The sequence below is a fragment of the Brassica napus genome, chromosome C2 (genome assembly GCF_020379485.1).
Source record: "Brassica napus cultivar Da-Ae chromosome C2, Da-Ae, whole genome shotgun sequence".
Taxonomy (NCBI): Eukaryota; Viridiplantae; Streptophyta; class Magnoliopsida; order Brassicales; family Brassicaceae; genus Brassica; species Brassica napus.
The window spans coordinates 35726941-35744030 of record NC_063445.1 but is presented as its reverse complement, the minus strand read 5'-3'; the positions used below and the strand labels follow the sequence as shown (position 1 = coordinate 35744030).

Here is a 17090-nt window from a genome sequence, read left to right as displayed (position 1 = left end):
ATGATAATGCCATGATTGAAGAAATAGGAGCAGCACTTAAGGAACTTACTGAAGCTCTTAAGGCTGAAGAACGGTTCTGTAAACAAAAAAGTAGAATCTTCTGGCTCCGAAAAGGGGATTTGAACACAATGTTCTTTCATGCTATCATGAAACAGAGAAGGGCAAGAAACAAGATTACGGGTCTTCTTGATTCAGCTGGGAATCTAGTGGAGGATGAAGAAAAATTGGTAGTCATTGCTACTGATTACTTTAGAGACCTATTTGCAACTTCCAACCCGGAGCTGATTGATGAGGCCCGGGCCAATGTAACGACGACAATGTCTGACCAAGTTAATGCAGATCTTACGGCTCCTGTTACAGAATGGGAGATAAAGGTGGCCTTATTTGCAATGCATCCAGAGAAGGCTCCTGGACCCGATGGAGTGACAGCCCTATTTTATCAGAAATTCTGGGACATTGTGAAAGAAGATTTAACTCGTATGGTTAATGACTTCCTTTTTGAAGGTATCATGGCCAATGGTCTCAATAATGCCAATATTTGCCTCATTCCTAAGAAAGACAAGCCAAATGAAATGTCTCAGTTTTGACCCATCAGTCTTTGCAATGTCAGCTAGAAGATTATATCTAAGGTCTTATGCCAACGATTAAAGAAAATACTTCCGGATCGGATATAAGAAACCCAGTCAGCCTTTGTTACTGAAAGACAAATATCTGATAACGTTCAAATAGCACATGAGATGTTTCATGCTATCCGTACTAATCCCAGTGGAAGAAATAGATGAATGGCAATAAAGACAGACTTGAGTAAAGGCTATGATAGGCTAGAATGGGACTTCATCAGTGCAGTCATGAATAAAATGGGCTTTTCAGATTTATGGATTGAGTGGATAATGTGATGCGTATCATCAGTGAAATACCAGGTGCTGTTCAATGGCCAACCAAGAGGAAATATAACCCCAGAGAGGGGATTACGTCAAGGAGATCCTCTATCTCCTTTCATCTTTATCTTATGCACGGAAGTGCTCGTTAGCCTTCTAAATCACGTAGAGAACCAAGGTAGGATAACGGGGATGCACATTTCACGCGCTAACCCCTCAGTATCACACCTTCTCTTCGCTGATAATAGCCTGATTTTCTGTAAGCGAATGCCCCGTGAATGCGATGAAGTGATGAAAGTTCTTAAGACTTATGGGAAAGTTTCTGGACAGTGTATTAATTTTGACAAATCATCTTTACTCTTTGGTAAAAATATACCTAGAAATGTGAAAGAGGCTATTAGAGGCTCAACAGGAATTACAAATGAGGGAGGTATGGGAACGTACCTTGGTATTCCTGAGGATATTAGTGGCTCAAAAGAAAGTTGTTTGCCATCTTGAAGGTTAGGTTGAAGAATCATGTAAATGGCTGGACAGGCCGGTGGCTAACAAAGGGAGGAAATGAAGTACTCATAAAGTCTATACTACTAGCTCTACCAACCTATGTAATGTCGACTCTGCTATTACCACTAGAGACATGCAGAAACTTAGCTAGTGCCATTGCACAGTTATGGTGGAGCTCGAATATCCCTAAAAGAGGCATACATTGGGTAAAATAGGAAAACCTTTGCAAACCAAGAGAAGAGGGAGGAATAGGATTCAAGATGATTCATGAATTCAACCTAGCCTTACTAGGCAAATAATTATGGTGCTTGGTACATAACCCAGATTCTCTAGTAGCTAGAGTCCTAAGAGGGAAATACTTCAGAGGTAGCACGCCCTTACGGCTAAACAACGCCGACAGGCCCTCATATGGATGGACGAGTATAATGGCAGCGAAACCATTAACACTGTTGGGGATCAGACAAAAGGTACACTCTGGGAACGAGATTAGAGCTTGGGATGATTGTTGGATACCAACGATACCAGCAAGACCAGCTAGACCACTAGCACCGGTGATTCACCTGATGATGTCAGTTCGCGATCTTATGACGGAGGATCCAAAAACATGGAATGCTGAATTGCTTGAAATCTATGTCAACCCAGAAGATATCCCCCTGATACAATCTTTGGCCATAAGTCAAGGATATCAGCGGGACAAATATTGTTGGAGCTATACTAAGAATGGGATGTACACTGTTAAGTCAGGGTACTGGGTTGCCAGGAATATGCTCAATAGAGATATGGTGGAGCCGAGCATTACAAAACTCGAAGCCTTTGCTTGGAAGATACAAGCTCCACCAAAGCTAAAACATTTTATCTGGCAAACAATCTCTGGACAATTGGCAGTAACAAGCAACCTAGCACATCGTCATATGCGATGCAATAACTACTGCTCTAGATGCGGAGAAGATAATGAAACTACGAACCATGCCATCTTTGAATGTCCCCAGCAGTACAGACATGGACACATGCAACAACCCCAACTCCGCCATTGCTGTTCTCTAGCGCAAGCCACTTTACAAACATAGACAACCTTTTTTGGAGGTATATAAGACCCCGAGCTGGATAAATACCCATATCCTTGGATTATGTGGTACATTCGGAAAGCGAGAAATGATAAATTATTCAGAGGAATAGACAGGGATCCATTGGAAACTGTCCGACATGCAGAATTAGAATGCCATGGTTGGTTCGAAGCAAACATCAGATAAGAACAAGAAGTTACACAAAACCATGAACAAAGAATGCATTCTGAAAGATTCATGATAAATGGACCATGGACACATGGCGCACTCTACAGTGGTTATGGATGGACATGGAAAACATCAGGAGGAACAACTCAGCTATTGGGAGCAAGAAATCAACGACGAAGAATCTCACCTCTTCACACGGAGCTTGAGGCCCTGTCATGGGCAATGGAGTGGATGCTTCAGCTATCGACGTATCAGACTGTTGGCACCAATTGTAAGGATCTTATCTTGATGATTCAAGACCCAGGAGCATGGCCCAACTTCTCAACTGAACTAGATGAGCTGTTGAAGCTGAAGAACAGATATCTGGACTTCTCGATTGTTTTTATTCCTCGATCTGAAAATGTATCGTCTGATTCATTAGCTAAGATAGCAAGATATTTTCTTAGGGACCTGTATTACATTGATTGTTATATTCCGGTCTGGTTTCCCTGATCACTTCAAGTTTGAGTAATAGATCAGCCGTTTGATGTAAATATATATATATATATATATATATATATTCCAAAAACAAATTAATATATTAAAATTTGTTTCTTACCAAACCTATCAACTTCAAGCGAAAGTTTATTGTTTAGAAAAACTTTCTACTCGTTGGGTGGTTTTGAATATTCAATTTTCTATGGGGAAATCTTATTATGTCTTTGAATCGATAATACTTTATCTCAATTCACTTACAAAAGGCCAAATCAAATTTACTATTCAATTCATGTACAATTAAATGTGTATACAGTAAAAACTCTATAAATTAATAATGTTGGGACAATGGTATTTTATTAATTTACAAAATGTTTTTTTGTTTAGATTTTTTTTTTTTTTTTTTAAATACGAAAATAGTTGATTTTACTATATATACATTAATTACATTTTACAAATTAGACTTTCATATTTTTTTAATATATTATTTGGTGTATATTTTTATGTTTGATAGAATTCAAAAGTGGTTTTCAGTATAATTTTACTAAATATTCTCAAATATATTAAAAATTTAAGAAAGTTAGAGATAATTTGATTGGGAATATAAAACCAACAATATAATGTTTAGTTTGTACTAATATAAAATATAGATATAGATAGATTATTAATTTATGATTTTAGTGGAATCATATATTTACATAGGACTTTCTAAAAAAATATTATCTTATTAGTTTATCGATTTGTGTCATATTTTAAACTGATCTAACTCGGGACTAGAAAAATAAATATATTTATAGTATTTATTAATTTATCAAATATTAATTTATAGAGTTTATATTGTTTAATTATTGTTCAAACTTCTTACAAGAAAATGTATGTACGACCACTGCATAAATAAAAGTTATTTTGACCGCAAAAAGTAATGGAGGTGAAGGCAACAGTTAACAATAATATTAAAAACCCCAATAACAAAGAAAGACTAAAGGGTCCATCGCTGAGTGGTAGAGCATTCGACTGTAACTCACAAGGTCACCGTTCGAACCTTGTTAGGTCCTTTAACCATTGTTTTTGTGACACCCGTCACCTCCTATATGGAGGACAGCGTGTCACCCCCGACGCGTCATCATACAACAATGTGACACCCGTCTCCCTGACACTAAGGACGACGGGCCACCAATAATATCCCGTAATATAAAAGCCCATAAACCCGACAACTCTCACCCATGCCCAAATAAAATCCGAAAGAAAAGTCCAGTAGCACCAAATCCGTCCAAATATCACATACTTGTTTGTCTCACCTGAAAAGGGGAAGAGTGAGGGGTGAGCGACAGGGGAATCGCTCAGTGAGGTATGGGATGCCACCCCGAAGTCCATGGACCCGGACATAGCACTCTGAATAAATATAATTTAATTCTAATGCATGTCAAACACAGTACCTAAAGTACTCAAGCAACAAACAATGGTCCTAGCGAGTTGCACACTCGCCGCCCACTAACAGGCCAAAACACTACCGAAAAGGTGCTCGGTTCATACACACACCGAAAAAGTGCTCGGTAACACACGCCCGTAGACGATTTATCGACACTTCCAGTCTACGGCTCAACCGGTCGACTAAAGTTGGCCGTGACCTCCATACAATCCGGCATACAGCAGTCCGACTCTGTATCCGTCTCCAAACAAAAACAATCCTAGCTAAGAATTTACATTAAGTGAAACAATCAATGTTGAATCCTCTAACCCCCTAGTTCCGGTTTATGTAAAGAACCTAAAACTAAACAAGCAATGACAGACTCGATTTCACACAGACGGAACACATTAGAAATAAATTATACTTATTCGAGGTCCTAAGTCGAATAAGAGGAGTTCGGGAATAGACCCTCGCCTTAGCAATAGAAAAGTGTTGTCTATGAACTCCAGCTGCTCAAATAGACTCCATATCTGAAATCAGATCGAAATTCTGAGTCAGAACGCCTTTCGAACGGTCGAAAACGGAACTGGTCAAGGTTTTCGAAAAAGTCAACCCGCTGGTCAAAGTCAACCCTGTCAAGCTTTGACCAGAAATCGATTTGACTAAACCGACCGGTTTACCCTAACCGAACCGAAATCAATTTAAACCGGCTAACCGATCGGTTAACCGAGTCAACCGAGTTGACTCACTGAGTTGACTCGGCCGAGTTGACCGAGTCGCCGGTGAGTCACCGGTGTCGGTCACCGGCGGCGACGGCGGAGCTTCGGCGGCGGCTTACCGGAAAGTTGGCCGGCGGCGACGGCGGAGCTGCGGCGGCGGACGGTGGTCCGGCGGCGGAGCTGCGGTGGCGACGATTTCCGGCTTCGTCTGGCGGTTTTCTGGAGGCACGTACGGCTTCGTCCGGGCTCCGTTTTAGGCGTGCTTGGTGTCTACGGCTTCGTCCCGACGAGAGGAACACGATGATGGGCTTGGATGCACGAGATTCGCAACGGTTAAGAAGTTATGGTCGATTTACTAAAACGGCCGAAACTAAACTCAAAAATATGGCGGTTTCCGGTTACCTTTGGTTGCGGATGATGGTGGTGGCGAGCTCAACGGTCTGGCATGTGGTGGCTCCGGCGACGAGCTCAGGTGAGCTTTCTCCCTTCTTCTTCTTCTTCTCTCTCTCTCTCTCTCTCTCTCTCTCTCTCTCTCTCTCTCTCTCTCTCTCTCTCTCTCTCTCTCTCTCTTCTCTTTCTTAATTTTAAAGAAGATGGAGGTGGTGGGGAAGAAGGTGGAGATGGTGGAGAAGAAGTTGGAAGTGGTGGGGTTGGAGAAAGAAGTGGAGATGGTGGGAGTGGTGGGTCATTACAATTCTCCCCCACTTATAAGGAATTCGTCCCCGAATTCATGTCATAAGCTGACGTGCCCAATGTCATCATAGCAAAACCTCGAATACTAATCTTCGCTCGACCTTTCAGGTCTCCTCCTGGGTCTTATCTCCCTCCCAATGAACTCGGACAAACACAGTCGATATTCCCCGAACTGTCTTCTCATGATGATCCAAAATCTCCAATAGATGATAAGGTTCATAAAATCTTTATGAACTCACTTGATGTCTACTGCAAAATAGTTATAGCGCCTTCTCAACTTTTGCAATGCTGTCATATGAACCAAGTACTAGAAGGCTGATATACTGCTGATAAAGTAACTGCAAGCAATTAATCCAATCCACTCCAGCGAAGGATACAATTCCATGTGTCTCGGTTTAAGCTCCTTTATCTTCTGAGTCTTAGGTCCCTCCTGAAATGTCCTTATTTTCAGGTATATTAGGTGCTCATATGTAGCTCTAAATCCTTACGGTGCTTAGCTGCATAAATGCTCTGACGTCATGGGCTTCCGAAAGCCAATCCTTGAGCATGTCCTCTGCTCTACCGTCTCTTAAACCATTAATAGTTCTAACTCATATTACTACCCCCACTTTGGTCCAACAAAGTGGTATACTATAGGGTCTACCATAAATAACCCTCGTATAGTAATTTTTTTTTTTTTTCTCAATACTCAAAAGATAGTTGTCGATGTAGGCAAACTCTGGTAAAGGTAGATGCTTTCCGAAATTCCATCCCACGCAATCTCTGAACATATCATTTAAGTTCTGAGTAGTCCTCTCTGACTGACAATATGTCAACGGGTGATAAGATGTACTCATATGATCTTTGTCCCAAGTGCCTTCCGAAAGGCTCTCTGAAATGTAGATGTGAACTTCGATTCCCAATCCGATACAATGTTGACATCCATGAAACTTCCCAAACTCAATAATGTAGGTTTGCTCCAATTGATTAGCCCTGATTATCTTCTTAATTACTTAGGAAATGGGCTGACTTGGTAAGTCTATCCATGACTACCCATGTGGCATCCTTTCCACATATGGTGATTTAAAATCCAATAACAATGTCCATAATCACCATGCCTCATTTCTACTCCGGCAAAAGCAAGCTCAAAAATAACATAATAGATAACTGATCCTCTGTCATTGCCATATAACAGGTCTGGCACCGCGACGTAATGTAGTTACAAACATCTTCATACTACACCAATTATAGTTAACTCTTCATATCTTTGTACCCTTTGGTCTTCCCGATGGGTAGAGAAACACGAGTGATATGTTTGTTGTAAGATTCCTTTTCTTAACAACTTATCGTCCAACACACAAACTCGGTTTCAGTACAAGTATATCCTGCTCAAAGCTGTATGATATCCAATACTCCCAATCTCGATCTGTTCAACCAATCCAGAATGCTAACTTGTGCTTGTGTATCCTCCATAGCAAAACTGCCTGCTCCAAAGTCCCAAGGACATCTGTCTCTCCATTGATAGTAATGGCACCCAACCTGAGACTAGCAAATCTCCAACTCATGAACCTTCTTGGTTCCTGAGATACAGCTCATACGCCTACCCAAGGCATTTATCACCTGGTTGTCCTTACCAGATAGTATGCGATATCCAGACTATAGCCTGCTACAAACTCAATCCAACTGCACTGTCCAAGTACAAGTTTTTAATAAATGAAGATAAATTTCACATTCTAATAATCCCAGAGAATCTGAACTTCCTTCCCGTACAATTACGATCTCCAAAACGATAACGCAAATACCACTACAGAATCTCTGGTGTCATGCATATGAATGACTTAATCCCCATACCTTAATTTAAATCCAATCCAGTATCTGACACATCACAGTAGGCCTCAGCCTCAGTAGAACCCAAAACTGGTGTCTTCATTAGTTGTGCTTCAATTCAGTGAAAATCCTCGAACAAAAATCTATCCAACCACACTTAACGTCTTTACATGTACACCGCGTCTTTAACATTACTAAACCGGTGAAACCCTTGATGAACTTCCAGTAGTACACTATTAACCCAAAAAGAACGGCAGATCTTTGTAGCTCTCTTAGGTTTCGACCTTCCCGAAACGGTATTAATCTTCTTTGAATCCATCAAAATTCTGCTTCCAAAACCATGTTATCCAAAAATACAACATTCCTCTGCCAGAAGCTACACTTCCTCAACTTAGCGAACAACTGATGCTCTCCAGGCTTATCCAATGCAATCCGCAAAATGCTCACAAATCTCCTTTCTACTCCAAAATAAATCAGGATGTCATCGATGAATACAATCGCACACCTATCCAAATGTTCACGAAAACGTCATTCATATCTTCATGAATGCAACGATGCCTTTGTCGAGCCAAATGGTATCACTGCGTCCCATAATATCCATAATGTATACAAAAATTCACATTCAGTAGATACTCTTCAAATATAGTAATCTGATGGTGTTCTGATGCCATGTCAACCTTCAAGAACTATAAACTTCCTATAAATAATCCAATAATTCATCAACGCGCGGAAGCGATACTTATCTTTAATGGTCACTTTGTTCAGACCTTTGCAGTCGATACAAAATTGAAACTCCCACCTTTCTTGTTTACAACAACAATGATGATATTCCCCACGGTAAAGTACCCGGTCTGATAAAACCCTTGTCTGATGAATCTTCAACATGCTCTTTTAGCTTTGTCATCTCTGTTGGTGCTAATCGGTATAAAACTTGTGAAACTTGTGTTGTTTGCTCCAAACAAATCGCAAGAGTTTCTCATGTGTCATGTGGTGACCGTTCCAAAGGTCACAAATATATCCTCATACTCTGCAATAACCGGAAGATCCTGCAGCTCATGTTGGCCATCAGCCTTAACCATCGAGATGGTAGTCAAAAATCTCTATGTCCTTGTATCCCATAACTCCTCAGTATGTAGCATGCATGCACTAACAACTTCCATCTGCTCCAGCAATCGGAACTCTTGCCCTCAGGCAATCCAACACTACTTGATGCCGTGACAATCAATCCGTCCCAAGGATAACGTCGTAAAAACGTAGCTCCATCTCTGATGAATATCCGAACAAATCGGCCCTCCAAGCATAACTGGTACACTGCGATGGATATAAATAGCTCCCAATGTCCTATGTCAGTTGTCCAAACTGACACATCTCTGAAACGATCAACACTGCCAAAATTGGTAAACATACCAAAGTGTAACTCCAACACCCACACAACGCAAGCTGCTGCACCCCAATTCAAAAGCGATCTCCACGAGTTCACAGAAAAAAAAATATATCTCCAAAATAGTCAATATACTCGTACACACAACAACACATGCCAACCAATGGCTCATACCACACACCACATAATCTCCAGTAACAAAACTCGTGGAACGATTGCTTGAAGTGGGCTGGTGGCAGAAACGTCACATATCCACTCCTGGATAGCCTCAAAATCATGACCGAAGAAACTGATAACTCCCGAGAAAACTGACGAACTTGGACTTCACGCAACTGCTGAACATCTGTCGAGAACCTTGATAGTCGAAGGACGAATGACGATGATTTTACTCATCGTCATAGAAAGAGACATTTGAGTTAGTAATTACTGGACATAATGGTGCTAAAAGAATTTCCAAATATATAAATAAATATATATATATATATTTTTTTTAAACAAAAAGAACATTGAAAACGATGAAAACCGAATCCCCTGACCGCAATCCCGGGACGGAACCGGGATGGAACCCGCTCTGATACCAAATTGTGACACCCGTCACCTCCTATATGGAGGACAGCGTGTCACCCCCGACGCGTCATCATACAACAATGTGACACCCGTCTCCCTGACACTAAGGACGACGGGCCACCAATAATATCCCGTAATATAAAAGCCCATAAACCCGACAACTCTCACCCATGCCCAAATAAAATCCGAAAGAAAAGTCCAGTAGCACCAAATCCGTCCAAATATCACATACTTGTTTGTCTCACCTGAAAAGGGGAAGAGTGAGGGGTGAGCGACAGGGGAATCGCTCAGTGAGGTATGGGATGCCACCCCGAAGTCCATGGACCCGGACATAGCACTCCGAATAAATATAATTTAATTCTAATGCATGTCAAACACAGTACCTAAAGTACTCAAGCAACAAACAATGGTCCTAGCGAGGTGCACACTCGCCGCCCACTAACAGGCCAAAACACTACCGAAAAGGTGCTCGGTTCATACACACACCGAAAAAGTGCTCGGTAACACACGCCCGTAGACGATTTATCGACACTTCCAGTCTACGGCTCAACCGGTCGACTAAAGTTGGCCGTGACCTCCATACAATCCGGCATACAGCAGTCCGACTCTGTATCCGTCTCCAAACAAAAACAATCCTAGCTAAGAATTTACATTAAGTGAAACAATCAATGTTGAATCCTCTAACCCCCTAGTTCCGGTTTATGCAAAGAACCTAAAACTAAACAAGCAATGACAGACTCGATTTCACACAGACGGAACACATTAGAAATAAATTATACTTATTCGAGGTCCTAAGCCGAATAAGAGGAGTTCGGGAATAGACCCTCACCTTAGCAATAGAAAAGTGTTGTCTATGAACTCCAGCTGCTCAAATAGACTCCATATCTGAAATCAGATCGAAATTCTGAGTCAGAACGCCTTTCGAACGGTCGAAAACGGAACTGGTCAAGGTTTTCGAAAAAGTCAACCCGCTGGTCAAAGTCAACCCGGTCAAGCTTTGACCAGAAATCGATTTGACTAAACCGACCGGTTTACCCTAACCGAACCGAAATCAATTTAAACCGGCTAACCGATCGGTTAACCGAGTCAACCGAGTTGACTCACTGAGTTGACTCGGCCGAGTTGACCGAGTCGCCGGTGAGTCACCGGTGTCGGTCACCGGCGGCGACGGCGGAGATGCGGCGGCGGCTTACCGGAAAGTTGGCCGGCGGCGACGGCGGAGCTGCGGCGGCGGACGGTGGTCCGGCGGCGGAGCTGCGGTGGCGACGATTTCCGGCGGCGGCGCGTGCGTTTCACGCGCGCGCGAAGGGCGGTTTTCTGGAGGCACGTACGGCTTCGTCCGGGCTCCGTTTGAGGCGTGCTTGGTGTCTACGGCTTCGTCTCGACGAGAGGAACACGATGATGGGCTTGGATGCACGAGATTCGCAACGGTTAAGAAGTTATGGTCGATTTACTAAAACGGCCGAAACTAAACTCAAAAATATGGCGGTTTCCGGTTACCTTTGGTTGCGGATGATGGTGGTGGCGAGCTCAACGGTCTGGCATGTGGTGGCTCCGGCGACGAGCTCAGGTGAGCTTTCTCCCTTCTTCTTCTTCTTCTCTCTCTCTTTCTTTCTCTCTCTCTCTTTCTCTTTCTTAATTTTAAAGAAGATGGAGGTGGTGGGAAAGAAGGTGGAGATGGTGGAGAAGAAGTTGGAAGTGGTGGGGTTGGAGAAAGAAGTGGAGATGGTGGGAGTGGTGGGTCATTACAGTTTTATGCTTTGCAGTTGCATTTATCTCATTTTAAAAACAACCCCCGTGATCCGTGAGAAGGTGAACCAGATGATGACGGCTGAGTTAATGAATATTACTTCTATATAAGGTCACGGGATCTCATTTCTGATATTCCTTTCCTACCGACAAATTAAGCAGTCCTAAAACTCAAAAAAATAATAAATATTATCTCTAAGTTGACAGTAAGAAAGTTAATAACGATGATACTGCTACTGTCCGCTGTTGGTGGTGCAACTCTAAAATTAATAAACGGAAATCAAACACATTATTGGTGACAACCTCACGGGTCATATTAACTATTTGTCCGTATGCAATGCAATACGTATATTTCTTGTATGATGATAATATTTTGTACATATACTATATTTTGTATATAAGCATATACATAATAATATACGTGTATATATAATAAACCCATCAAGAACCAACAAATAGTCTTATCATACTCTACGTTTTGTTTCCACTCTGTTTCTTCTTTTTTCATATTTAATTTCTGTGAAGATGGGGAATTGCTCTCAAAGAGCAGCTTCCGACGCTGGTGGCTCTTCAATCATGGAAGAATATTACAGAAGTCGGAGTTGCAGGTCGTTGCCGCCAATAAAGGAGGAGGAAACTCTAGGGTACCTTGTTAGACAAGGTACACTAAGCCCTAGAAGAGTTGGCGCGACAATTCAAGTGTCACCGCAAAGAAGAAACGGAGTTTGGAAAGCGAAGGTGGTGATCGGAAGTAAACAGCTGGGAGAAATTCTTGCAGTTGAAGGCAATACACATGCCTTGATTGATCAACTTCGGATTGCCGCTGCAGAGGCTTCAGCGTCGGAGATAGTCGGAGGTAGAAACTTATCATCCCGAAAAAGCAAAGAGAGTTATTTCTGTTAGGTTTGATGACGGCACGCTGTTATTTTGTTTGTTTATGTTCTACTTTGTATATCAATTGGAGGCAAAAGTGTATATCGTACAAAAGGTTGAGAATAAATGTACCGATTCTATACTTTACTGACCGTTTTAGGGTGGATTGGTTATTTCTTTTTAGGACAATTTTGGTTTTGGTTTTGTTATAGAAAAAATGGTTCTGTTGGAATTGGATAACCGATATGGATACTCCTACAAAAAACAGTGGCTCGTTTGCCAGGTCCTCTGACAAACACATTACGACCAATTCTAAAATGGAAAGAGAGAAAAACCAGTTGCATAAGAGGATAACATTCCCATTACAGAGATTTAGCAGACACTGACACATGTTTTAGAAAGGAGAATTAATCACATGTTGTTCAGACATGTGATATCCATATACTGACAGCATTTTTGATGGCATTTGGTTAATGCACCACAAAAGATTTGTCATCTTATATGGCAATTAATCTCAAGGAAGGTAATGGTCACAAGGAATTTGGTACGTCGCAATATGCGATGTGATAACTACTGTCCAGGTGAGCCAGAAGAAACTGTTACTCATGCGATCTTCGAATACCTACCGGCCTTACAAGCATGGACATTATCATCAACACCGTAAAGCTCTCAAATTTTCCCTATCTCGAGTATCTACGCCAACATGGACTATCTATTTTGGAGGAAAAATAGTATTATAGAACCAGCAAAGGATAGAGACCCTTATCCTTAGATTATCTGGTACATTTGGAAGGTAAGGAATGACAAGCTATTTTAGAGGTATTGACAGGGACCCATTCGAGCTAGTTAGATATGCAAAGAGTGAATGTCAAGCCTGGTATAATGTAAAAGATACTATATCTGATCCTAAACGTGAACAAATTATTGACGAAACACAAGTCTTAAACTTGGGTAATTGTAACACCCGTATTTTCCAAAATAAATAATAAAAATAATAATCTTGAAATCCTCATTTATTAATCCTCCTGAATCGTCTCCAAACACCATAAATAAAATAATTAACCATAAATCCAAATAACATAATAATTTCCAAAAATATCGATAAAAGCATAAAAACCGCAAGTCTGAAAAAGACAGAAATAAAACTCTCAAAGCACCAGCCCGATAGCAATCACTCCTTCTCGTCAGTCTCATCTGAAAGGGGAAGGAAATGAGGGGTGAGTAACAGCGGAGTTACTCCGTGAGGTATGAGATGCTAAACACGCAAAACACTGACTTGAGTAATAGAACTCCCACTATGGAAGTTTAGCTCTAGCATGAACAAACAAGACGCCTAAAGCATCACACAAACACAACAAAAACAATGCGATGATAGCATATAGCTAGTCCATACACCCCACATCTCCTCATACAGATATATATATACATACGTTGCGTCGCTAGTACAGTATGTCTCTGTACCCCTGTCCTCCAAAGCTGCATCGAATACAAACGTCTCTGCACACACGCCCCACACAATCTGCGTCGCTAGCCCATACGTCTCTAAGCCCCCGCCCGCCAAAGCTGCGTCGCTAGTCCAGACATCTCTGGACCCCCGCCCACTCACATAGTCCCTACTCATAACTATGTATACATACATATATATATCGCATCTCTTAACATCACACAATCAAATCAACGGTTGAATCCTCTAGACCTCTAGTTCCAGTTTGCAATGAATGAACTAACTAACAATCAAGACTGAAACAGACTTAATTCAAACAGACGGATCATGATTCGAAATCTAAACTACGATAGAGAGAATTTTACACTGGTACAGGACTTACGGAATAGACCCTCACCTTTGCCACGGGTTCTGAAGAAACTTTAGGAAAAGCCGAATGGACCTTGACGGCTCTAACACAGCAACTCCGGAGTTCTCTGAAACTAGATCAATATGATATTCTGGCAGAGCTGAACCATAGAGCAAACAGATGAACAACTCAAGAACTGACCGTTAACCTTTAGATCCCTCCGGTCATAATGTAGTCTTATATGTCCTCTATCCACAGACACCAAGTGTACTCCGATCGGACACCATTTTCTTAACGAAAGTAGCTTCATCTCCAGGCTGGTCGTAAACGCAAACTGCACCAACACCTCTCACGAAAACAAGCATAACTCTCAGAAAATAACTCGGAATAACGATCCGCTTGCAGGAGATGATAGATAAGACAATTAAATACTTACTGACAAATTTCACACTGAAATATTTTGTTTCTGTTGACCGTTTCTCACTTACACCTAGACTGGTCGGAAATGTCTCTGCAACTCAATAGCTTTATTTTTTGCCAAGACGAAACGTCAATAACTTTCTAACCGTACGTCGATTTGACGATCGGATAGATTATCTGAAAATCTGGCATCGAGATATTTCCAGTGATATCTCGTCCGTTCCTTGGTTCCTTCTGTATCAACGGTAAAACGCTGATGAAGTTGACTGTTCGCGGATCCGATCTGTAGATATCAGCCCCAAAGAAACAACCATAACTCATAGATAAAAATTCCAAATGACGATCTGCTTTCTGATACACATAGATCTATGAGTGTAGAACACAACCTCAAAATTTAGCTTCGAAATACTCATATCTGGTCGATCGCACTTCTGTTCCCCCAAAACGAATCTGCAGAGCTCTACTCTCTCTTTTCGGATGGTGGGATGGCTTCTCTTTCATGGTGGCTATTTGTGGCTCTTTCGGTGACGTTAAGGCAGGGATTTGCCATCCCCAAAAGTCTCTGTCAGATGCCACCACGAAATCTCCTCTTAAATAAGAAAAATTTAGGGTTTTCTGCAATGTAATTGGCTCTTACTGGGCTAAATTTTTCCGGGCCGAAATTTGGATCTTTTCAATTCTTCCCCACCTACGAGGAATTCGTCCTCGAATTCAAATCCTGAGTCGGCTGTCCAATACCATCCTAAGAAAAAAATCTTCGGATAGTCAATCCTCATCTGAATTTGATCTCACTTGGATCACGTCCTGGAAGTCTGATACACTGTTGATAAAATAACTGCAATCAACTGCTCCAATTCGCTCCACCGGAGGATACATTCCAATGTACCTCGATTTTAGTTGCTTGAGCTTATGAGTCTTAAGTCCTCCCTGAAATGTCATTATTTTCAGGTATACTAGATTTCTCATATGTAACTCCAAATCCTTACGACGCTTAGCTGCATAAATCCTATGTCGTCATGGGCGTCCCAAAGCAAATCCTTGAGCATGTCCATTTGCTATACCATGTCTTGAACCATTAATAGTTCTAACTCATGTCACTTCCTCACTTTGGTCCAACAAAGTGGTATATGACAAGGCCTACCATAAATAGCCTCATACGGTGTCATCTCAATGCTCGAACGACAGTTGTCGATGTAATGTTTTCCGATCTTCCATCCCAATGTAAGACGCAATCCCTGAGCATGTCCTCTAAGTCTGAATAGTCCTCTGTGACTAACCATCTGTATGCTGATAATAAGTTGTATTCCTGTGGATCTTTGTCCTAAGTTCCTTCTGAATGACTCCAAAAATGTAGACGTGAACTTTGAATCCCAATCCGATACAATGTTGACATCCATGAAACCTCCCAAACTCAATAATGTAGGTCTGCTCCAACTGATTAGCTCTGACTGTTTTCTTAATTACTTAGGAAATGGGCTGACTTGGTAAGTCTATCCATGACTACCCATGTGGCATCATTTCCACATATGGTGATTTAAAATCCAATAACAATGTCCATAATCACCATGCCTCATTTCCACTCCGGCAAAAGCAAGCTCAACAATAACATGATAGATAACTGATCCTCTGTCATAGCCATCTGACATGTCTGACACTGTGACGCAATGAAGCTACAACTATGTTCATACTAGATCAATTATAGTTCACACTTCATATCTTTGTACCCCTTGGTGTTCCCGATGGGTAGAGAAACACAAGTGATGTATTTGCTGTATGATACCTTTTCTTAACAGCTTATCGTCAAACACACAACTTGGTTTCGGTACAGGTACATACCGCTCAAAACTATCCCGCTCAACACTTATGATATCCAATACTCCCCATCTCGATCGTCTTACAAAGACATAACGCTAACATGCGCTTGGCGTATCCTCCATAGCAAGACTGCCTGCTCTAAAGTCCCAAGGCCATCTGTCTCTCCATCAACAGTAATGGCACACAATCTGAGACTACCAAATGTCCCAGTAAACTCATAAACCTCTTTGGTTCCTGATACATCGCTCATGTGCCTGCCCAAGGAATTTTTCACCTGGTTGTCTTTACCAGATGGTATGCAATATCCAAACTGTAGCCTGCTACCAACTCAATCCAACTGCACTGTCCAAGTACAAGTTTTAATGAATGAATGATAATAGGTTTTTCTGCCTATTGCAAATGTTGTAGTATAGTGGGGTGAATGTCGAACCAGTCCTAGTGATGTGAATCAGTGAGAATACAAGTCATTTCTTAAGCTAAGCAGATTCAATAGTGGTGAGTGTGTGACAAGTAGCAATAGCAAACAGAGCAATACAACAAGGTTTTAATCAATTTAGACAAGTGAATCCATGGGTATTGGGAATTGACTTCAAGTAACTAAGATCCAATCTAGGTGACAAGCTTTCAATCAAAGTAATCTCTTAAGTCTAAACACAATTTTAGACAAGTCCTATGTCTAGGTAAATGTCCATTTGCTTAGAAATCATTAAACATCAAATGTCTTTGGCTTAATTCAATCAAGCAATCTTTAAGTTCAAGTTTAATAACTATCTAGCAATTT

The 17090-nt window shown here is 41.3% G+C and overlaps 1 protein-coding gene and 2 long non-coding RNA genes across 4 annotated transcripts; 1 reads left to right on the top strand and 2 right to left on the bottom strand.

The window, feature by feature from the left end:
• Positions 1-3903: 3903 nt before the first annotated feature.
• Positions 3904-10842, bottom strand: LOC125582050. The gene is made up of 3 exons (XR_007319884.1): positions 10489-10842; positions 5615-9904; positions 3904-4383 (listed from the first exon to the last, which is right to left on the bottom strand). It is a non-coding gene; the product is annotated as an uncharacterized LOC125582050 (long non-coding RNA).
• On the bottom strand, positions 4962-5608 carry LOC125582051. 2 transcript variants are annotated; one of them, XR_007319885.1, is made up of 2 exons: positions 5332-5608; positions 4962-5023 (listed from the first exon to the last, which is right to left on the bottom strand). It is a non-coding gene; the product is annotated as an uncharacterized LOC125582051 (long non-coding RNA). The 2 variants fall into 2 exon arrangements; XR_007319886.1 differs by lacking the exon at positions 5332-5608 and adding an exon at positions 5243-5321.
• A 624-nt stretch (positions 10843-11466) lies between the features above and the next one.
• On the top strand, positions 11467-12435 carry BNACNNG59600D. The gene has a single exon (XM_013836159.3). The coding sequence runs from the start codon at positions 11934-11936 to the stop codon at positions 12309-12311; it is 378 nt and encodes a 125-aa protein (XP_013691613.1). The 5' UTR covers positions 11467-11933; the 3' UTR covers positions 12312-12435.
• The last annotated feature ends 4655 nt before the right edge of the window (positions 12436-17090 follow it).